The following is a 23,789-nucleotide window of genomic DNA, read 5'->3' on the forward strand; positions in this document are numbered from 1 at the left end:
TGTAGTTCAACAACACCTGGGGACCCACAGGTTGAGAAAGGTTGAATTACGGTATGTGAGGTGGGGCTTACCTGCCCCCCCCCCAATATTTTATTCAAGTTGGAAGAGGGAGGGAGGGAAGGAAGGAAGGAAGAGAGAGAGAGCTCACATTTGTGTGTGCCTGTGGCAGGCAGCTGTAAACGGCTCCCCCTTTGCTTGAATTACAGTCAACTGGGAGGAGGGACAGAAGGGGCTGCTGTCTGTCCCTCCTCCCGCCTGCCTCGCTGTAAAGCCAGCAAGAGCCTCTTGCTTTAAAGGGAGAGCTGCGCAGAGCGTGGCAGCGGCAGCGGCTCTTGCTGGCTTCGTTCCATAAGACCCACAGACATTTCCCCTTACTTTTTAGGAGGAAAAAAGTGTGTTTTATGGAGCGAGAAATACGGCAACTGTGTACAGCAGAAAACACGGGCAGCATTAAGATAAATTCAACAGTGTAAACAAGTTTTGATGGATGCAATAATGGAATAATGAATGGTATAGTTTTTGTAAAATGTGCAGGGATTTGTGATATGCAAAATGAACCATGGAAAGAGAAGGGAAGTCACTGATATCTTAAGGATGTAAAATGAGTATTTTAAATTGTAAAACAGAAAATTTATACATACACACTATTTGCAGCTCTGTTTCAGTACCAACTTACTTTGTTGCTCAATTTTTAGATTATTTTTAAGCTAGTTGGGCCTTTAGTTGTAGTGATAATTATGGAAGAAAGCGGGATAGCTACCATTTCACTTGTCGCATCAAACCAAGTGGGAAGACTCCTGAATCCTTCGCACACTTTTAACAGACAAAAAGCTAGATTTCAAGCTAGCTTTAAATAAAGAGCTTTAATTGCTGAAAAGAAACGCCTGAGCAGGGGGTGAATGTCATGTGCTGCTGGTAGATTTATTATTTGTTTCCAAATCATTTCCCATTCAGTGAAGAAAAGACTCCAGAAAACGTGTCACAAGGAGGCAACATTTATTCATACACAAATTTTTATAAATGGCTTTTGGTTCAGCCACTAACAAATGCGACAAATCTTACTGTTGTCACACTGCAGTTAGGCGTTTTGTTCAAACATAATTGCAGTAGTCCTTGAAATGTTTCAAGCTGTCAGCGTCTTATGCAAATCCCCCCCAAGTCTACTCCATGCAATACTCCTATACAAAGTGAACATGATCACACACACACATATATACATATACATATACATGTAAAATTGGTCTGCCTACTACAAGTGGCAGCAGCTTTCAAAGTCTCAAAGGCTATACTGCAACTGGCAGATGTGGTGTTTGCCCGTTCGTTTGAAAATGTCTATACAGGGGGAGAGAAAGGGTTAGTATGTGGACCAATAGGAAAGCTGGAGGCGGAGCCTACCTGTTTATAAAAGGGCTTAGCCCGAGGTTTGGGTTGTGGATAGTTGGTTGGTTTTAGTCAGTTGGCTGGTTGGGAAAGGCAGTTGGAAAAGCAGTTCGTAGGCAGTTGGAAACAGAGAGACAGTGCAATTGGTTCTTGTGTGAGGGGAGGTAGAAGAGATAGAGACATGATAAAATAAGACTAAGAAGGTAAAGAGAAACAACGTTTGGAATGCAGTTAAAGTTTGTGTCTGCAATAAACTACACTCTTCTTTGTTAACTTAAGAACCTGACGGAGACTAAGTGATTTACCGGGGAGGACCTAGTTGGTGGCAGTGGATTAATGGTGTACGGGTTAATAGTCCGTGAGACGACCAGGGGCTCCGTACGAACACCACAGCAGTCCTTTATCCTGGGGGTTGGACAGGGATTACAGATCTACAATCTTCCCCTACATCATACCATGAGTAAATAATAATAACAACAATAACTTTATTATTTATACCCTGCCCATCTGGCTGGGTTTCCCCAGCCACTCTAGGCAGCTTACAGCACATAAAAAAATGGTAAAACATTAGACATTTTAAAAAATATTCCCGATACAGGGTTGCCTTCAGATGCCTTCTAAAAGTCAGATCGACAGTTGTTCATTTCCTTGACATCTGATGGGAGGTCGTTCCACAGGGCGGGCGCCACTACCGAGAAGGCCCTCTGCCTGGTTCCCTGTAACCTCACTTCCTGCCAGAAGGCCCTCAGAGCTGGACCTCAGTGTCCGGGCTGCACATGACAAAACCTCCCTTTAAGCCGTGAATAATCAATCACACAGTTAGCTGCATTTTGTCACTGTTAAAAAGACCATTGACACTGAATGCTGAAGGCAGCGGTTGGTAAGGTTAAGGCTGGTTTTAGCCCTATCGTAGATCTTTGTCAAATCTCCCTTAATACAGGTACCTCTGGCCCTTTGTTAAACTACAGCTCCCATTTGCCCCAGCAGTATGGCCCATGAAGAGAGGACTTGTAGCTCCGGGACATCCGGGGGCACAAAGGTTCTCCACAGATGCTGGCGTAACACAAGTAGCAATAGAAGAAAACACTGCATCAATGTGGACAGCGCTGAAATGGTGTTTTTCAAAACAAGCACCCTCGTTCTTAAAAGAGGTTTTTCTGCTTGCAGTTTGAAGAGCACCTGAGAGGACTGCGGTCCCTAAAAGCCACCCACTGCGGTTGCTTCTGTCATGCCACGACTGCACCCTGGCTGCTGCTGCTGCCTGCTACAGCCACGCCTTTGGATATAATGGGAAAGAGATCTACACTTGTGCGCATGAGGAGTTCCTCTGTGCAAGGAAGAACCCCGGCTGCAAACACAAGCCCAGTTTCGCAGTCAGTCTACTTCCAAAAGCAACAGGCCTAATTCAGTTTTTAGGGCTGTCCTCACCGTTTTTTCCAAGGGGGAGGGGTGACCATAGGACACCTTCCCCGGAAGCACAGTAGCAGCTGACCACGGAAAGTCCTAAGCATTTTCCACACAGAAGATTGCAGGAAAATCCTAAAGGGCACAAGGATCTATTGCATGTGCATCACGACTGAAATAACACGAACACAAGGAGCACCGTTTATCCACGTTACCTGAATTATGTATATTCTCATAGCATCCCTCTGTGCAATCACAGTGGCGGTTGTAACACCACAGCAGATTAATATGTATATATTTAGCAGGTGCGTATTTGTTTCGACAAACAACTGAAAGAGGACATGATTTCTCCATGTTTGGAAAGATCATGAAAAAAACCAGCGTTTCCCCCTTTGCAGTCTTATCCCCACAGTTCAGTCCACCTCTTGATCCAAGTCCATGAAATATTCCTAATTTCAGAGCTCAAGTTGTTGGTTACCTTGGTTTTAAGTGCATGGTCATTAATCGAACGGGAAACAAGTGCGTACATGCACACATGCGAACCAGGCTCAAGTGTAGAGTGATTAAGGCTGCAATCCTTACCTAGGAGTAAGTTGCAATAAATTCAATAGGATTTACTTCAGAGTAGACATAGTTAGGCTTATGCTGTGATATCCACACCTGTGTACAACTAGGCCCCAAGTGTTCCATTGGTGAGAAAAGCTAACTCCTTTTTCCTTCAGGACATCCAGGATATTTCTCTCTGTGTCCTACTTACAATGTGGACTTTCTTCCATCGTTTCTATCCCACAGAATTGGCATAAATAACCTCAACAGTAGGCCATAAGACATAGGGGCTGGGCAGGCATGTAAACATAGGCATATAAAAAGCTTGTAAACTATGGTTTGCCCTTAGGCCCAGCCCCCTTACACACTCAACAATGAGGCGAGCACCCAGTGTTCAGTATGGTTTACGCTGGAGTAACTGGAAAGAACAGTCCCAATCCACAAATTGCTACGTGGGCCCATCAGCACGAAGAATCAAGAAGCCTCTGGCGAAGTTTGACATCTTCTTTACCTGCTTCTGCTCCGTTGCCAGGTGACGTCTGTTCTGTTGCATCTGAAAGACATCAAGTCGCGGCAAATGGAAGCTCAGTTATCCTTTTCCATAGAAATCACAAACAAGTAGTCTTGTTGCCCTCAAACACAATGTCCGTGTGTGTGTGTGTGTGAGAGAGAGAGAGAGAGATTGAAAGAGAGAGAAGAGGAGCTTCCAGTCCTTCACATAGTTTAAGACTGTAGCTATGTGTCTATCTGGGATGCGGGTGGCACTCTGGGTTAAACCACAGAGCCTAGGACTTGCCAATCAGAAGGTTGGCGGTTCGAATCCCCGTGACGGGGTGAGCTCCCGTTGCTCGGTCCCTGCTCCTGCCAACCTAGCAGTTCGAAAGCACGTCAAAGTGCAAGTAGATAAATAGGTAGCGCTCTGGCGGGAAGGTAAATGGCGTTTCCGTGTGCTGCTCTGGTTCGCGAGAAGAGGCTTAGTCATGCTGGCCACATGACCCGGAAGCTGTATGCCAGCTCCCTTGGCCAATAAAGCGAGATGAGCGCCGAAACCCCAGAATCGGTCACGACTGGACCTAATGGTCAGGGGTCCCGTTACCTTTATGTGTCTATCTAGGCTGTTGAAGTTGCCTCCCTAGCTGTCTGCAGGTTTGTAGCCTGATCCTTACATTGGGGGGGGGGTTTCTGTGAGCCACCCTGAGACCTCTGGGTATAGGGTGGTATAATAATAATAATAATAATAATAATAATAATAATAATAATAATAATAATAATAATATCAGAGGCATTTGAGAAATACCCACAGATTCTAGGATATCTGGGGTATAACTCCAGGAATGGAGCAAGTGTGAAATAAGGCTTGTAGGGTAGTAGTCCACAGCATTTCTTTCCTAACTGGTACTTAAAATTTAAAGACATTGGGGTGACCATCTTGTACACATTTGAGGGGTGGGGAATAAATCCCTTCGAATTCAGCAGGCTTACTTCAAGATGCAAACACATTGGATGTGTGATCCATGACTTCACATCCCAAACGCTACTTTAAGTCTACATGTAGAAAGGTTTGACAGAATGGCATTGTTTTACAGTGTTTTAAGCTGCTGCATTTCATAACTTTACACTTATGATATGCTTTTGTAAATTATCTGGAGGCATTAGCATGAGGCAATTAATACACCTCCTCCTCAAAATGCACAGGTCTGTTTGCTTGTTTTAGCTGTGGCGTTTTTTTAATCCTTAACAAAATGAAGTGTTTTATAGCTTTTCGTGTAGTACCATATTTTTCGCTCTATAAGACGCTCCAGACCATAAGACCATAGTTTTTGGAGGAGGAAAACAAGAAAAATAATAATCTGAATCTCAGAAGCCAGAACAGCAAATGGGATTGTTGTGCAGTGAAAGCAGCAATCCCTCTTGCTGTTCTGGCTTCTGTGGTAGCTGTGCAGCCTGCATTCACTCCATAAGACAGACGCACATTTCCCCTTACTTTTTAGGAGGGAAAAAGTGAGTCTTACAGAGCAAAAAATACGGTATTTAAAAACTTGCAAACCACTTTGATCAATGTATTAGGAGCAGTGATATATGCATAAAATAAAAGGAAGCAAACCGAAGTGAAACGACTTTACCCTTCAGTTCTAGCGCACTGTTTGCCTTTTCCGGCTCTGCTTTCTTTCCAGAGTCCTCTTTGATGGTGGCTGTCTTGCCGTCTGCAACGTCCGTTTTAATCGAGCCGAGATTCATCAGGAGTTGCATGGGGTCGAACTTCTCGCCGCTGCCTTTCAGGTTCTCCAGAACTTTGAGGCACTTGTAAGATTTAAGCTCGCTGACGTTCTCCTCGAGGAAGAGCAGGTAGAGGCTCAAGTCGTTGTAGTGTTTGGTTTTGACTTTGAGGACGTCAAACGTCGGCAGGAGCTCGTACACTTGCAGAATGTCTGAGCGCTGCCTGAAAGGGACCAGCAGCGCATAGACCACAATGGGCATGAGCAAGAGGTACACTATGATGTTGATATAGCTGAGGAGCTGGAAGACGCCGACGGCAATCAGTTTGCACTGGAAGCGTTCGGGAACAGTGGTGTCGTTCTTCAATATCCCAGTTTTGATGTTGCAGATAAACTCATCGGTCATTGAGGAGAGGCTGATGTAATATCCCAAGTAGAGGCAGGAGAGCAGAATGATCGTCAGGGTCAGCAAACGGCAAATAATGTACTTGATTATTAAGCTCTTGGAGCCCTTCTTTGTCTTCAGGTACTGTTCCACAATGGGGTATTTGAAGTGGCTTTCGGATATTTCCCAGAAACTGGGGGGGGGGAGAGGGGAGAGACACCAAAGAGACAGTATTCAGAGCCATTAAACCATGATTTCATTTGCTCAGAGGCTGCACAACACACACACACACACACACACACACACACACACACACACACAAACTGGGAGGGCTCAGTTTCCAAAGCACCAGTGCCATATTTTTTTCAGATGCGTCCTGGAAGAGCAACTGCAAAAAGAACAGAGTGCATCATGGCACCCCAAAGACTACTGTGTTCAGCGCATGCTTTTGCAGGACAGAGTCTACTTCCTCCAACATGAAGAAGAAGAAGAGGAGTTTGGATTGATACCTTGCTTTATCACTACCCTAAGGAGTCTCAAAGCGGCTAACAATCTCCTTTTCCCTTCCTCCCCCACAACAAACACTCTGTGAGGTGAGCGGGGCTGAGAGACTTCAAAGAAGTGTGACTGGCCCAAGGTCACCCAGCAGCTGCATGTGGAGGAGCGGGGAAGCGAACCCAGTTCACCAGATTACGAGTCCACTGCTCTTAACCACCACGCCACACTGGCTCTCATGAGGTTGATGATGGTGTGTGTGGGGGAGGGGTTTGCAATGGGATGGCAGAATGGAGAACTGCTTGAGATTCAATTAAAATGGTGAGCAGCTCTGAGGACAGTGCTTCAACACTGAGGGGCCACCACAGAGAAGGCTCTTTTCTGATTGCCACCTGCCTAACTTCTGATGGCAGGTGCAGCTGAAGAAAAGCCTCCTATTACCTAAGTCAAGAATGGGGGCCCTGTGGCCCTCCTAAAGTTGTCAGACTCTGGATGTGAGTAGCTTACCTATTATTCCAACTCAAGTTCATTTTAATTTTAGAAAATGGAAAGGAGTGGGATGTTACCTCTGAGCCATATTCTCATTAATGGCCGGAGATGAGCCCCTCACATCCCCATTGCGGCAGCTGTTTGCGGCTTTGATTGCCCTGTTATAGGATTTGTCGAGTTCTTCCATAATAAATTTCAGGTCTGAGCAAAGGTGGGGGGCTGAGGTGAAGCGCCAGAAGAGACATGGCAGGTACAGTAGGATTGCAACCAGCAGGAGGATGTATGGGAAAAACTGCGGAAGAAAATAACCGGGATAAGGAATTAGCTCAGATCCATCCGCAATCTGCTAAATAGTAAGACACAAGCAGGACTGCTGAGACGCTTTGCAAACTGAATTTGTGGCTCCGTGATAGAGCATTTGCTTTGTAGGCAGAAGGTCGAATAATAATAATAATAAGTTTAATTAATTAATTATTTTTTATTGTTTATGTGTTTGTGGTTGTATTTTTGGTTATCATTTGCTATATTTGTTTTATTTTTATTTTTATTTTTTTTATTTTTGTTTCATTGATTTTATAGTATGTGTTGTATTTGTATGAAACTTAATAAATATTATTGGGGGAAAACAAAAACAAAACTTGCCAGCATTTCCAGGTCGGGCTGGGAATATCTGAAATCCTGGAGAGCTCCTGCCAAGCAGTGTAGACAGAACCAAGCTAGATAGATCAATGGTGTGATTCAGTACAGGGCAGTTTCCTTTATTCCTAATATTGGGATTATTTTGCGATACAGGTCTGGAAAGCGTACTAATAATAACATTCACTGCTATCCTGTACACACTTATCTGGGAATAGGCCCCACTAACTTAGAGGGGCATACTTCTCAGTAGACCTGCCTAGGATTGTGCAAGAGACCGAGGCTGATTGCCTTGGAAGCACCACCAAAGAGCAGAATATAGCGCCTTTAAAATAAATGAATAAATAAGAGTAAGCATGCCAACATTTTAGCTGGCACTGCTGCTGCGATTTCAACAGCAGACTGAAAAAGCAGATAGAGCATTTTATCACGCTAACATGACTGCAGAAGTGTCCTCTTTTTGGGGGATGCCAGAGGCTGTAAACGGATAGGAGCAGGACCAATGGAAAAAAGTTGGCCACCCAAAGCCAGAGAGGGTGTAAGAACAGGGGCAGACTGATGCACTTCAGTACAGCTCACTACTGATGTTGTCACATCACACGTGGCTGTGAATGGCGTTCGGACAAAGGACAACTCAAAACAAAAGGTTGATAGGAAGAACACAAACGTGGGCTGTAAGAGCAAATTGGAATCTTAAGCTGTGCCTTGAGAATTCAGACTCCATTGTGATGTAGTGGGGGGAAATTAGACGAGAGGAGCTGCGGCAGTATGGGAACACATGGAAGCGGAGCTGAGGTCAGGCTGAAACCGTGTCAGCTGCCTGGCTCACACATTCTTTATTCCTCTACAGATTGAGTCTGTATCTGGGAAATGGTTCAATCTTTGGAACCGTCGGGGAATCAAATCAGTCTTGAAGAGCTCTTACTCCAACCAAGAGGACCTTTTGTTTTTTTGGGGCAACAGCTAGAGAATTAAGACTAGATGAGAAGCCTATTTGCATTCAACTGCTTTCTGGCTCTCAAACTTTCCCCTTGACCTTGTTTTCTTCCCCTGCAAGCTCATCTGCCCATTCCTCGCTTCCTTTAGGTAAGAAGCAGATGCTTCTCTCTCGCTTTAGCATTCTGAACTAGCACTGCTGCAAACTTGCAAGAATGACAGCAAAGTGAATGCGCTTCAAAAAGACTGCTAGCAAAACCAAGCGAAGAGCCCTATGACCCCACTCACGAATGCCTGGCGACATAAGTTTCCATGGCCCGCAGCAGCTTTTGTTAACTATAAACAACAGTCTCAACTCATTTATTTCCTCTAGAGACTGTGTCCTTGCTTGCTTTGTTAACCTACACACAATCCCCTGATTCCCAATTGCCCTTCTGCTCATACTGCTTTCCTCACACTGACAATGAAAGGTGAGGGATAAAGTACAGTTCCCAGAATTCTTTGGGTGAGGCTATTCATGTTAAATGTGGTTCAAATCTATAGTATGGATGTGATCGCTAGCTCTTCTTCCTGGCATTCCCCCCCCCCCCCGCCCCCGTTTCAAGGAAGGCTGCTTTCAATATGTGTTGTGAGAGAGAATATTTAATTATGTTGTCAAAAATGTATAACTTGCTGTTGAAATGGAACACCCAGGATGAAACGGTGAAATCAGCTATGATTAAATGGGCACAAGATGTTGGACATAATATAATGGTGGCTGACTGGGAACAGTTATGGACCACAGGTATGAAATTTACGGCATGTAATGCCTTAAGAGAAAACTTAATGAAAATGATTTATAGGTGGTACATGACACCAGTCAAGCTTGCAAAAATTTACCATTTGCCCGAAAATAAATGTTGGAAATGTAATGAGACTGAAGGTACATTCTTTCACCTTTGGTGGACATGCCCAAGGATTAAGACATTCTGGGAGATGATTTATAATGAAATGAAAAAGGTATTTAAATATACCTTTCTGAAGAAACCAGAGGCCTTTCTCCTGGGCATGGTCGGCCAATTGGTGCCAAAGAAGGATAGAACTTTTTTTATGTACGCTACAACAGCAGCAAGAATACTCATTGCAAAGTATTGGAAGACACAAGATTTACCCACTCTGGAAGAATGGCAGATGAAGGTGATGGACTATATGGAATTGGCAGAAATGACTGGCAGAATCCAAGACCAGGGAGAAGAGACGGTGGAAGATTGGAAAAAGTTTAAAGACTATTTACAGAAATATTGTAAAATCAATGAATGTTAGAAAAATGTTGGAATGAAGTTATATGGCTTCAGCAGAAATGTTATAAGGAATTAAGTATAAATAGATTAATAGAGAATAAGGTCAAAATGTGTTAAGATAATTATAGGATAGAAAGCAGAGGAAGATGGAAAGGAATTGCTGAAACAACTAATAGAAGTGGAATACAAAAAGGGAGGTGTGAGGAGGTCATGGAAATAAGTGAATGAAAGATTGAAACTATTTGATGTGTTTTAAATTGTCTTTGTTTTGTTTTCTTAGTTTAAATTGTTTTTGTTAGTTCAGTGTTAGGTATTGTTTTTGTATTGTATTGTATTGTTTATTTTCTTTTTCTATGTAATGTCTAAATTGTTGGAAAGTAATAAATATTATTTTTTTAAAAAGAGAGAATATTTAATTATGAAATGATTCCACTTGAAACGGCACAGGTTAGGAAAGCTTTTACCCAATAATTTGCTGCTTTCAAATGGAAACAGACATAATTGGGTCCTGGGGATTATGACTGCTATTTTTTCAAAAAAAATTAAACTACTACTTCTAACAACAACAAGTTTAAAAGCTCTGGGGCATTAGGGGAAAAGGCAGCTAAGGAACGATAACAATCAAACCACAGAGAAAATGTAGCTCGCACATTAATATGAGAAAAACCATGAATGCCAGTGGGAATGGAATGCTACAGCTTCAGGTGTCTGAGCTGGTTTTTAATAACCAAAATAAAGAAGGTGACGAAGGCCAATTATACAAACTTTATGAAGCCAGAGAGGAAGGTGCCCCGAGTCGCTCTGTGAAAGCTGTTTTTGCTGCACAGCCGCCCAGCAGTAGGAGTCCACGTAAGCAGCCTGGCGCCAGGAAAAGGTACTTGGAGAAAAGCAGCTCATCTGGGTACCTAGCAAGTAAAGAAGGATGCACTGTAAAAGGGGGAACAGCATGAAACATACAGGGTACAATACAAAAACGGAGGGCTTGGAACCCATTTGGATAGGCAGCTGGGTCAAGTCAAGGAAGTTTTGCCCAGGTTGCACCATTTCACGCTGCAGGCAGGGCGTGTGAGCTGGCATGCACTGAGCAAACACGGGTTCATGTCTGAATGCTTAAGTGGGTGGGGAGGACACAGAAAACCAGGAAGCCTAGCCTTCTTCTTTTCTACATGCAAGGTGGAGTTTGAAACAGTGAACCCATGGGAAAGGTTCACCATTGAAACCCATTACAAAACACAGTTTGTTTCACATGAGTGTCATTTCTTCATTTTGTTAGCTTGGGCCCAGTTCTGCAATCTGTTATGGTCATTTTGAATTCTGATTCTGTCTTTTGCAGCATTATCTACCCTTCTCAGTTTGGTGTTGTGGCATTTGCCCTCCTATGTGTGTGACATCATACTGGGTTCATAGGGAAAGGGTTAACTAATTGTAATATGACCAACCAATGTGAACCCAAGGGGTGGAGTTAATTGTGTATAAGGTTTAAGCACAGAGGGTTTTTGGAGGAGTTAGGTTTAGGGTGGTTGAGAAGACAGTCTGGAGAAGATAAGTCTGTGGGTTGGGCTAGTCTGGTGTGAGAGAGTGAGAGAATTTGTTAAGAGGAGTCAGTCAAACAGTTGAGATAATCAGTCAGAACGTATTAGGAAGGTATAGGCCGGTAAAGAAACTAAAGTTAAGATACTGACAGGAATATTATCTGAGAAACCATAAACTTGTTAATGTTGTAAAATAAACTTGTTTTTTTTTGTTCACTTTTAACAACTGACTGGACTCAGTGTTTTACCAGAGAGTAACAGGTTGGTGGCAGCGGGGAAGTGAGCACAGTGGTGGCACAGGGATCAATAGACCGTTAAACGTCCGGGGACCCTGTGGGATCGCCACAGGTGTCATCTGCAAATTTGATGAGCACCCCCTCAATTCCTTCTTCCAAGTTATTTATAAAGGTGTTGAACAACAACGGGCCCAGGGCAGAACCCTGAAACACCCCACTTGTCGCTCCCCCCCCCGGAAGACGAGAAACCATTAATGAGTACTCTTTGGGTTCAGCTGCTAAACGGCAACTCCCATCATGCCTGACCATTGGCCCCGCTGGCTGGGGCTGATAGGAACTGTAGTCCAACAATATCAGGAGGGTCATAGGCTTCCTACCTGCGAAGTAGTCTATAAAACAGGCATGCACAGAGCTCTGTGCAGAGAGATAGAGTGGCTGCAGCAGAGAAGCTGTCTTTCTGTGCTGTCAATCTGCCCAGGAAAGGGAAGGGCACAGCTAGGAAGCGGGCACCAAAGGGAGCACTTTGGGAACGCTGCCATGCCCCACCCATGAAAGGATAAAAGACCCATGGGCGGGGCAGCGTAGGTGGGTGTACAGGCTAAGCAACAGAGAAAGGAGATGGAGGGAAGCAGAGGGAAAAGAGGGGAAAGCAGTGGAGATAGCAGAGGTGTGTGCTTCAGGGAGCAGAGAGAAATGTAGAGAAGTAGAGGTAGAGGACCCCTGGATGGTTAAGTCCAGTCAAAGGCAACTATGGGGCTGCAGAGCTCATCTTGCTTCAGGCCGAGGGAGCCGGCGTTTGTCCACAGACAGCTTTCCGGGTCATGTGGCCAGCAGGACTAAACCACTTCTGTCGCAACGGAACACCGTGATGGAAACCAGAGTGCAAAGAAACGCCGCTTATCTTCCCGCCACAGCGGTACCTACTTTTCTACTTGCGCTGGCGTGCTTTCGAACTGCTAGGTTGGCAGAAGCTGGGACAGAGCAGCGGCAGCTCACCCCGTTGCGGGGATTCGAACCGCCAACCTTCTGATCAGCAAGCCCAAGAGGCTCAGTGGTTTAGACCACAGTGCCACCCGCGTCCCAAAAGAAGCATGTCGAGAGAAGAAGCATGTGAACAGGGTAAGGTTGCTGGAAGTAGCAGCAGGGAGACAGCTTCTAAGTGTGGGGTGTAGAGGAAAAGCTAGAGGCAGACAAGGAGTAGAGGCGTGAAATTGAAAGGTTAAGAGCAGGCATCCCCAAACTCGGCCTTCCAGATGTTTTGGGACTACAACTCCCATCATCCCTAGCTAACAGGACCAGTGGTCAGGGATGATGGGAACTGTAGTCCCAAAACATCTGGAGGGCCGAGTTTGGGGATGCCTGGTGTTAATGGAGGAATCCGAGGGCTCCCTTGGACAAAAAACAATGACACCAACCAGGACAATTTGGAGCAAAACAGCAGCTTGTAGGCTTGGCCTTTAATGGAAACTGTCACGACAGGACTCCCACCCACAACAAGATGAAGCAAAATGGAAGTCCAGAACAAAAGAAGACCCCAAATTTTATTAGTTTTATTATTAGTTACTAATCCCCCAAAATATACTCCTAAAACTACATCACAACTACATCATTGATACATCACAAAAAGGAGGGGTTGAGGGAGGAGTTGTGGTGGTAATCTGAGTGTCCTGTCACCTGGCTGGTTCCCCCTTTCCCCCTCCCCATGAGTACTTTCCATGTGACAAAGGGGAGACAGAGGGAAGAGCTGATCATTGTCCTTTGTTCCAGTCCGTGCTGAATCCACTCCCATATGCAAGTTCTTTGTGATCTTGATGGTCTTCGGTCTAGGACCATCAGGGTTGGCATAGCAACTGGGTAGGGCTCTTGTGTATGTGCTGGGATGTTCAAGGGATTATGGCTGCCCTGTATCAAACCTTCCCCATTTTGTAGTCCTTCCTTCATGGAGTAAAATAAAAGTGGAACGGTGCAGATCCGATGTATGGTTGATTTTCTATGAATTTATAACAGAAGCGTAGCGTATGTCGTGTGTGTGTGTGTGTGTGTGTGTGTGTGTGTGTGGAGTTTGTATAAACTGAATGATTGGGGGTGTCCCCCCCCCCGTGACACTGGTTAAGAGCAGTGGAGCAGGGAGGGAGAGAGATAAACCAAATGTGTTCTTGAGTGCGTGAAGATATGCAAGGAAGGGAGACAGTTTTCTACAGGTTGAACTGGCCTGTGCTTCCTCAGTGACAGGGAATAAACAAAGGACAAGGAGGATCCCTAGTGTGAATTACACCTGCAGTGGGCCATAAACCAAGTAAACAGAGACGCCTGATAGCCAATGTGTCCAATGAAAAGGCATGAGATTCTGAAGGCTCCAATATCAAGTGGAACACAGGGAGAAGGAAGCTCCCTTTGCACATGGTATGGCCAGCAGGGCTTCCTAATGTCTTATATGCAAACCTCTCATATCTGCAGTGCATGGCAGCCCTGAAATAATTATTGCTGGATGTGCCAGCATAGATCAGAAGCCGATCCCCTTTTACAACAAAGGCTGAAGTCACAAATGCTTGTAACGTACGCTGCAGTCAGTAAGCATCCAACATCTGATAAATCTCCACATTCACATCGACAATGTGCAGCAACGAAATTTTAGGGGTCCTGTTTACAGTGCGGATGAAAAGATTTAGTGTGAGTCACAGCTGACATTAATTTCAAAGGCTGTTGTCCTATCAATGCCATTGTAGTCACAGGGCTCCCTTATGAGTACAGCAGTGTGTTTATGTGAGCTAGCTGGGTCTATTTTAAACCTCAGCCAACTTGGCATGGGTCCCAGTGGTCCTTTTCTTCCAAAATGCCAGGCAGCGGGAGATGGGAGCTTTATAGCTACAAAAGCTGTTGTCATTTTAGGCACTGCCATGAAAAGCTGGGTGATCAGGGCTGCCAAATAACATGAAGGACTCTTGCACTAGCAGCCGGGTAAACACGTAAGCATGATGGCTCGACAGTTGAACCCTGGGTTTCTCTTAACACCAGAGGTTCCAGGAATCTCCAAAAACAACAACACCCAAACCCCAGATGCTGTGAAAAGGAGCGTGATAAAAAGCAGGACAAGGATGGGGTGGGGTGGTAGGGAAAAGCAGCTTTTTTGAGCTGGGGTGCTCATAGGGTCATAGATCCCGAGGGCCATCTAGTCCAACCCCCTGCAATGCAGGAATCTTTTGCCCAATGTGCAACTCGAACCCACAACCCTGAGATTAACTCATGCTCCACCAACTGAGCTGTCTTCCAAAGAAATGGCTGTATCCAATGTTGAAACGGGTGTGGGCCTGGGGATGTGCAGAGCAGCTGTAGCCAAATGAAAATTCAGCCTCCCCCCCTATGAAACATGACCTCTGGCAGCTGTGAGGCTTTGTCATTCCTAAATCATGGAAAGTCCCGCTGCTTATTCTTAGCACTGTATAAAGTAGTTCGGAATGCCTGTTTTGCTCGTTTATATGCTCCTCAACTGACAACTCAGCTTTGGGAAGAGGCAAAAATGCAATAGCTATTTTCCAGATTTATATCGTTTCCATTGCTGCTTCAAATTAGAAATTAATTTGTGAGCTGATCAGCAAACTTAATCTTGGCGTCTCTGCGGTGGAGACCCGGAGACCCAGTTTGCATGTAACACTAAGCTAATACTGCTAAAGCACACCGTGGTTTGCTGCGAATGGGCAGGTTCCAGAGCAAGGATCACAGGCCCTGTGCTTATATTTTGACTGTGTTGCCGCCATGTGACGCAGGGCTAAGCCATGGTTTGGTTTTGAACCTGGGCTCATGGGTTTTTCTTGCTGCAGTCAAAGCAACAGCTATAGCTGAAGTTTGTTCCTGGCTTACTGCTCAGAGATTGCCTAGAGGAGACAACCTATGAACTGAGGGTCTAACCATCGTTTAGCTACAGCAGGAACAATAGTGTTTACTATTGTTGGCTTATTATGTAGAACAGGCATAGCTAGCAAGCCGCCTTTCACATGTTGTTGAATGGCAACTCCCATCTGCCCCAGGCAGCATGGCCCAATGGTCAAGGATGATGCGAGTTGCAGTCCAGCACTATTGAGAGGGGACCACAATGTCCTCTCCTGGTTTAGTATCCAACAACAAAGGAATACTGAGAATTGAATTGAATTGAATCAAAATAAAGACAACTTTGTATGCAACAAAATTATAATATGCACTGAATGTTCCAATGCAGTTGGGAGTGGACCACATTGTCCTCTCCTGGTTTAGAGCACTGAGAAAATAACAATCCTTCTGGGTCATACTATTTAGTTCAGCATCCTGTTTTCCACAGTGGCCAATTAGATGCCCCTGGGAAGCCCAAAAGCAGGACGTGACTGCAATTGCCCTCTGCCGCTGTTGTTCCCCAGCAATCAAAGTACAGTGGTACCTCGGGTTACAGACGCTTCAGGTTACAGATGCTTCAGGTTACAGACTCCGCTAACCCAGAAATAGTACCTCAGGTTAAGAACTTTGCTTCAGGTTGAGAACAGAAATCACGCAGCAGCGGCGCAGCGGCAGCGGGAGGCCCCATTAGCTAAAGTGGTGCTTCAGGTTAAGAACAGTTTCAGGTTAAGAACGGACCTCCAGAACAAATTAAGTTCTTAACCCAAGGTACCACTGTATTATTATCATCAGTTTGATATGTATACTGCCCTTCATACGTAGATCTCAGGCGATTCACAACATAAAAATACAATGTAAACAAAACCAAAAACACAATAGAAACAAAAACAGGAACAACCCATAACTCCCTCCACTTCCATAACACATTTAAAAGGGAATCGGATGTCAATCAGCCCAAGGTTTGGTTAAGAGTCAAAGAGTCATACTTGAAAGGGACCCTGAGGGTCTTCTAGTTCAATTCCTTGCAATGCAGGAATACGGAGCTGTCCCTTACAGGGATCAGACTTGCAACCCTGGTGTTACCAGGACCATGCTCTGAGCTAGTGGTTGAAGAGGAACATTTTTCGCCTGGTGCCTAAAGGTGCGTAATGAAGGTGCCAGCCGAACCTCCCCAGAGAGAGCATCCCACAAACAGGGGGCCACTGCAGAAAAGGCCTGTTCTCGTGTTGTCATCCTCCAGAGCTCACACGAAGGAGGAACAGGAATAAGGGCCTTAGGTGGGTATTGCAGGGTCTGGGAGAGACACGGTCCTTGAAGTATTGCAGCCCTGAACCATTTAAGGCTTTATAGGTCAAAACCAGCACTTTGAATAGGTATAGGTAAAGGTAAAGGACCCCTGACAGTTGAGTCCAGTCGCAGACAACTCTGGGGTTGTGGCGCTCATCTTGCTTTACAGGCCGAGAGAGCCGGTGTTTGCCCGCAGAGTTTTTCCGGGTCATGTGGCCAGCATGACTAAGCCACTTCTGGCACAGCGGGACACTGTGATGGAAACCAGAGTGCATGGAAACGCCGTTTACCTTCCCGCCATAGTGGTACCTATTTATCTACTTGCACATTGATGTGTTTTCGAACTGCTAGTGGGCAGGAGCTGGGACCGAGCAACAGGAACTCACCCCGTTGCGGGGATTCAAACCACCAACCTTCTGATCAGCAAGTCCTAGGCTCTGTGGTTTAACCCACAGCACCACCCACGTCCCATATTCTACATACAGAGCTCTAAAAAAGACAGAAGCACTAAAACTGATCTCTTCTCCATATGCGCTAAAAAATACGAGGGCCAAAATTGCTATATTGTCTGGATTGGATTTGTGATTCGCGAGTGATTGGTTGGGAATAAATAGGTCACTGGAGTCTTGGGGGGTTGGGTGGGTTACTGGCGGGATTGCAGACAATGGGAATAACATGTTCAATAGATTCTAGGTCACAGGGAGGGACTTGGCAGCTGGGTCCCAAACAAGGAATCCTTTTGTTGGCAAGTGAGTTTGGATAACACTGGACTAGACAACCACCAGAAATCTTGAAGCCCTACAATTTTTCTCCCTGTTTTTGTTCCAGGAGATGATGCAAGTTTTGTCTTCTGTCTCAAAAATCCATCGGTTCCAGTATTTAAAACATTGGCATCTGTTTCTCCTTTCCTCGAAGCAGCTTTACAATAAAGGGAAACAGCCATAGCTACAAACAAACAACAATCCATACAGAAGCCCTAGAGGATGAAGCGTGGCTTATAAAGAAATCATGTGACGATATCAGCATTGAGACAAGGAGGAGCAACAGCTGTTATGGAACTGAAAGTAAGAGGCACGCAACAAAGGATATTGGTACAGGCATGCCCTGGAATTTGGGCTTCGTCAAAATGTTGGCCTGCATAAAAGAAAAATCTCCTTTTCAAAATGAAAATGTTGTGATTATTATTTGTGTATTTATTCCGTCTAAACCACAGAGCCTAGGGCTTGCTATTCAGAAGGTCCGCAGTTCAAATCCCCACGACAGGGTGAGCTCCCGTTGCTCGGTCCCTGCTCCTGCCAACCTAGCAGTTCGAAGGCACCTCAAAGTGCAAGTAGATAAATAGGTACCGCTCCGTCGGGAAGGTAAACGGCATTTCCGTGCGCTGCTCTGGTTCGCCAGAAGCGGCTTAGTCATGCTGGCCACATGACCCGGAAGCTGTACGCCGGCTCCCTCGGCCTATAGAGCGAGATGAGCGCCACAACCCCAGAGTCATCAGCGACTGGACCTAATGGTCAGGGGTCCCTTTACCTTTACCCTTCATCTTTTCTCACAGTGGCATACAATGGTGTTCTTCCCATCTCCCTGCAATGTAGGTCAGGCTGAGGGACTGTGACTCAGTGGCCCAAGGGATCTTCATGAGGATTTGAACCCTGGCCTCCATGCTATTAGGCCAACACTGTAACTACTACACCTTCTCTGTGGCATAATTCTCTGATTAAAAAAACCTGCAAAGCAATGCTCCAGGGCTATTAAAATGCAGCGTAAGTGGCTTTTCGTTGAGTCATGCATCAAAGGGCAGCACAGCCCGTTTCCACACCCAGATATATATAAAGCAAGACTTTGAACTGTCAGTGGAAGTGTAAAGATGAGAGAGACAGACAGACAAAGAATTAAAACAAAAACTGATTTAAGAGCTTTTCGCAAAACGATGCTCATTTTTAGGGAGGTTGCAGAAGCTTTAACTTGCTGCTTTTGAATAATGTGCCTTAGAATGCTCTGAACACAACTTTGGGAGGAGAAAAGGCTGAAAACTTTAAATAAATGTAATAAAATAAAATGCCTTGTCTGTCTGTCCATTTACTTCTTCTCAAAGCACTTTGGGGCTTAAGATTTATTTAGCAGTTTTTATATACCACTGAAAAGTCAAAACCTCTAAGTGGTTGATGCAATGCAATGCATTCATTCATTCTAATAAACGTATTTCCTGACCTGTTCTAATACCTTTTCCTTATGGTATTAGATGAGGCAGTGTGGTGCAGTGGTTAAAGTGCTGGACTAGGATCCAGGCAACCAGGGTTCAAATCCTCACTCAGCCAGAAACTCACTGGGAAATGCTGGGCCAGTCACTATCTCTCAGCCTGACCAACCTTGTTGTGGGAATAAAATGGGCAGGAGGAATACCAATAGTTGAAAGTTGTGATATAAACGAATTAATAATGATTTCCCCAGTCTACAATGCCTCTGCTTCCCCACTCCAATAAAACTTGTTTCAGTTCTATGCACCTTTGCGCAGATTTAATCCATTAAAACCCATTGGATTAACTGACTAGGGCCATGGAGTTATGATTAGGATTGCAACTGCAAGCATCCTTACATTGAGAACAGCTCTGATTATTTGCTTTTGCAACCTTCAGAATCCATAGTAATTTTAAAAGTGGTACAGTCCAGGTGTGCCAACTCGAATAAAATATTGAGGCAGGTGGTGGAGGTGGTCAGGTAAGCCCCGCCCCAAATAATCGATCATGTGACACGCACATCCCTTGAATGGCAATGCCCATCAACTATGCGGCTGTGCTTGTGCGTCAAATATTTTATTGGTCGGGGGGAGGAAAGATGCTCGGAATTGGCTGCTGCGGTATAGTCACATCCCTACCGCCCCTGCAGCCCGGAGTGGTACAGCCGCTCCCCACCCCGTCGCAAGGTGCGTGCCTAAGCATGCGTGCCTATCTCTCCCCAGGCCCGGCCCCTCCATCGCCTGCGGGCGGTGCCAGCCCCGGGGTGGGGCAGCAGCCCCCTTACCTATGGAGATCTCCTGCGCGAAGGCCAGTGAGATGAGTAGCAGGGGCAGCCCGACGGCGATGCAGGTGACCAGCTTGTCGACGGCCAGCTCCAGCCGCAGCCCCTTGTACTTGCTCTCCGACGGCTCCTTCAGCAAGAAGTCCGAGAAGACGTACTCGGTGGCGATGTGGGCGATGGCCATGGTGGCGCGCCGAGGGCCAGGCGGCTGCCGGCTCACCCAAAGCGCCTCTCGCCCACCCGCCGGACCCGCGCTCTTCTCCGGGCTGGCTTCGTCCGCGGGCTCCCTGGTGGGGGTCTCCGCCGGGTCCCCCCCCCTCCGGTGCCTGCGCGCCCTGCCTGCCTTTGTTTGGCGAGCGCGCCCCCCTCGCAAGGCGGCGAGGCGAAGGAGCGCCAGAGAGAAGGGAGGGCGGGGCTCAGGCCTCCGCCTCTGCCCGGCCCCCTCCACGCCCCCGTCGCCGGGCGGGAACGGGCTGCCGCCGCCCCCGCCGGCTTTCCCAGAAGACGAGGCGGAGGAGCCTCTTTCAAAAGAGTGCTGTTTGTACGCTTGTTAACGCCATCTCCAGCTCCTCGAAAGATTCCACCCAGTGGCGTAGCGTGGGTTGTCAGCACCCGGGGCAAGGCAAGTAATTTGCGCCCCCTAACCCGTGGATTTGCGCCCCCTAACCCTAACCCCCAGATGTTGCGCCCGGTGCGGCCGGCCCCCCTGCACCCCCCACGCTACGCCACTGATTCCACCAACGGTGTCTCCGAAAATTTTTACGCACCACTTGGGAAGACAGGCGAACTGATGCCAGTGTGCTGGAAGAAGCAAAGATCACCAGTGTCGAAGCAATGATTCTTCAACATCAACTTGGTTGGACTGGTCATGTTGTACGGATGACTGATGATCGTCTTCCAAAGCAACTACAGTGGTACCTCGGGTTACAGACGCTTCAGGTTACAGACGCTTCAGGTTACAGACTCCGCTAACCCAGAAATAGTGCTTCAGGTTAAGAACTTTGCTTCAGGATGTGAACAGAAATCGTGCAGCAGTGGTGGTGCGAGGGCAATGGGAGGCCCTATTGGCTAAAGTGGTGCTTCAGGTTAAGAACAGTTTCAGTTTAAGAACGGACCTCCGGAACAAATTAAGTTCTTAACCCGAGGTACCACTGTAACCGGGATAAGGAATTAGCTCAGATCCATCCGCAATCTGTTAAAGATCACAAAATCAAAATAATAACCTTAACCCAATAACAGCCCCCCCCCCAAAGAGCCACATTTTAAAAGAGTTTAGGATGTCAATCAGGTCAAGGCCTGGTTAAAAAGGAACATTTTTGCCTGGCGCCCAAAGGTGTATAATGAAATGTGGTGTTAGCCGCAACCCACAGGTATTCTGCAGCTGTTTGAGAGATGTTTTGATGAGCTTTCCCTCAAACCAGCTTCCGCCACGTCTGAAAACAGAAGAAAACAAATAATCACCGTGCCACATGCAGAGGATGGGACAAAGTGATTTGGAATTTGGCCTGGGAAACAAATCAGGTAAAGGGCACCAGGTGAAGACAATGTAACAAATGCAATTTTCTATATGGGAAAAAGAATAAAATATTACAGTGGTACCTTGGGTTATGAACTTAATTCGTTCTGGAGGTCTGTTCTTAACCTGAAACTGTTCTTAACCTGAGGTACCACTTTAGCTAATGGGGCTTCCCACTGCCGCCATGCAATTTCTGTTCTCATCCTGAAGCAAAGTTCTTAACCCGAGGTACTATTTCTGGGTTAGCGGAGTCTGTAACCTGAAGCGTCTGTAACCCGAGGTACCACTGTATTATAAAAAGGACATCCCTGCCCCTTCTTTGGTCTGCGTGGCAATGTGACGGAGAGGGATTCCCCTTGCTGTGTTTCAAATGTGAACATGGCGTCTAAAAACTTCTGAAGTCGGTTGCAGGCATGACTCTTTAGGGCACTGTGAAGCTGGGTGCCAGCACTGGACATAGCCCTCCTTTGTAGTTGCAGATCACCCCCTGTTGTTTTGCATATTCCCCAGGAACCTTTGGACTGAAGGATGGAATATATGTTTAGTAAACAACAACACCCTTTCAGTAAGGAAGGGCGCTTGGAACAGTTGGGCGCCATTGCCATTATAAGAGAACCAGGGAGGCATTCATGGTGAGTTCTGGCACCTCTTTTTCTATAAAATAGCAATAATAATAATAATAGGAGGAAAACTCATTTATATTGGGGGAAGAAAACCTTTGGCTGTGACCTACTGCTTTTTTACCCCTTTTTAATGATTGCAAGAATAATTTTTTGAAAAACATGGGAGAATTCATAAAATTTAAATCCACTGACCACTACCACTGATTGTTGTTAGAACTACTGCTACGTTTACAGTTCCGTTCTGACATAAATTACACAACCCCACCCCCCAAAGTGCTTAACATATTCAGCTTTATTTATGCTGTTTAGTGCTTTAAAATCTGTAGAAGCACTTAACCATTCTGTAAAAGCACACACATGATCTGTTGCAGTCCTAGCAGTAATGGAACAAAACATTGCTTTGAATTTTACCCATCTCAAGACCACTTATTAGTGATTTGTGATTTAAATGCACTCCGTCTTTATTTATTGTTTACTTTCATTTCAGCGCTGAAGCCATACCAGATGCAAACTGGCAATCTGAAACTCTGTAATGAATTGCCCTCGTTAGAGAAAAACGAAAAACAGAAGCTTGTACAAAGTTTTTCAGTTGCACTGCTGTCTTAAATTGGATGGAATGGAACAGCAAACTAATTTTCAGCTTTTTGCAGAGCGCTCTATACAAGATGATTGGTTAAAGAAGTAATAATATCTAAATAGCACAACCATATGCCAGTGCAAAGTCTGGTACTTAATTGTGGCTGGGGTGTATCTGTGAAAATGGGTTTGAAGTAGCCAAAGCAATCCACATCTCTCCAGAGTTTTGATAACGCTTTGAGTAGCCTGCTGATTAATTCAGTAGCTTGTGGTAAAAAAGCTAGTACAAGTGTTAGCACAAAAACTAGCACAAATAAACTTTATTGATTTACAACAAATGGGGGTAAATGGGGAAAGGTACGCACTCCAATAAAATGCTTCACAGAATAGAAAAATAGAAGGGCCATTTAGGTCTAAGACTGACCCCGTTGAAAAAGGCTTTTGCAACAGGTTCTCATGAGGAGTGAGACAGAACTGAATGATTTTACTTGTCATGATAAGTATGGCAAATCCATACCATGCTCAGCTCCCTCCCGGAAACCAATGTCCCCACTGTGGAAGGATGTGTGGATCCAGAATTGGCCTCCACAGTCACTTATGGACTCACTGTTAAAACCGTGTTAATGGAAGACAATCTTACTTGGCTACGAGTGATCGCCAAAGAAGCAGCAGCAAAACCAGCAATTAAAGCCACTTCCTGAGACTTTGAACAAACTGGCAATGGACAATAGCTTTCAAGAGAGATTAAAAGCATTATTACCCTAGGTGTACACACTAATTTTGTTTGCCCAGCTGCCATTTCTGGTGAAACAGGATTTTGGAATTTGTTTACTAATATTAGGATGAGTGGCTCAAAGCACATTTCATCAGCATCTGCTGATGCACCAGCTGAGACTATACTTGGATGGAGGTAAGCTTGGCCACAGTTATTCTATGCATCTTTGGTAGCCTCCTGCTTAGACCACTGCAATGCACTGTACATGGAATTCCCTTTAAAAATGGTCTGGAAACTGTACCTGGTCCAGAACAGGGTGGCAAGACTATTAACTAGAACTGGGCGTTTTGATCATATTATGCCACTGTTTTACCAGCTGCTCCCAGTTAGTTTCTAACTTAAGGTTCTGGTTTAAAACAATAAAGCCCCGAATTCCTTGGAACCAATTGCCTTCTCCCATACCTACCGGTACCTTCTAGTGCCTTACAATCCTCATCAGGGGCCCTGATCCTGCTGCTGCCAATTGAGGCTGTTGGCTGTTAGAGAGAGGTCCCTCCCAGTGGTGGCACCCTGGTTGTGGGAGGAGACCATCTGGCACAATTCTTGCGGTCTTTTTGGCACCAGAGGAACGCCTTTTTATTTGCTCAGAATGTCTCGA

At 45.6% G+C, this 23,789-nt stretch overlaps 1 protein-coding gene across 2 annotated transcripts; it reads right to left on the minus strand.

Annotated features, from left to right (window-relative positions):
• Positions 1 to 979: 979 nt before the first annotated feature.
• Positions 980 to 20,086, minus strand: PANX1 (pannexin 1). Of its 2 annotated transcripts, XR_014008987.1 has the most exons (6): positions 19,705 to 20,086; positions 10,533 to 10,672; positions 6,993 to 7,207; positions 5,454 to 6,124; positions 2,969 to 3,883; positions 980 to 2,936 (listed from the first exon to the last, which is right to left on the minus strand). XR_014008987.1 is itself a non-coding variant. In XM_081197686.1 (5 exons), exons 1-5 carry the CDS (start codon positions 19,883 to 19,885, stop codon positions 3,792 to 3,794), a joined length of 1,299 nt encoding a protein of 432 aa, XP_081053812.1. In that variant the 5' UTR covers positions 19,886 to 20,086; the 3' UTR covers positions 980 to 3,791. The 2 variants fall into 2 exon arrangements, 1 of the variants encoding a protein (XP_081053812.1); XM_081197686.1 differs by having other exon boundaries at positions 980 to 3,883.
• Between the last annotated feature and the right edge of the window lie 3,703 nt (positions 20,087 to 23,789).

The sequence above is a fragment of the Podarcis bocagei genome (genome assembly GCF_964188305.1).
Source record: "Podarcis bocagei genome assembly, chromosome: 6".
NCBI classification, from domain to species: Eukaryota; Metazoa; Chordata; class Lepidosauria; order Squamata; family Lacertidae; genus Podarcis; species Podarcis bocagei.

Excerpts from the sequence above, each read along its gene's own strand:
- PANX1 (XM_081197686.1), bottom strand. The coding sequence starts at position 19,885 with ATGGCCATCGCCCACATCGCCACCGAGTACGTCTTCTCGGACTTCTTG. Across the intron at positions 10,673-19,704 it reads CGCGCAGGAGATCTCCATAG|GTACCCAGATGAGCTGCTTT; the intron begins GTAAGGGGGCTG and ends TTTACTTGCTAG. Across the intron at positions 3,884-5,453 it reads CAGTGCGCTAGAACTGAAGG|ATGCAACAGAACAGACGTCA; the intron begins GTAAAGTCGTTT and ends GATGTCTTTCAG.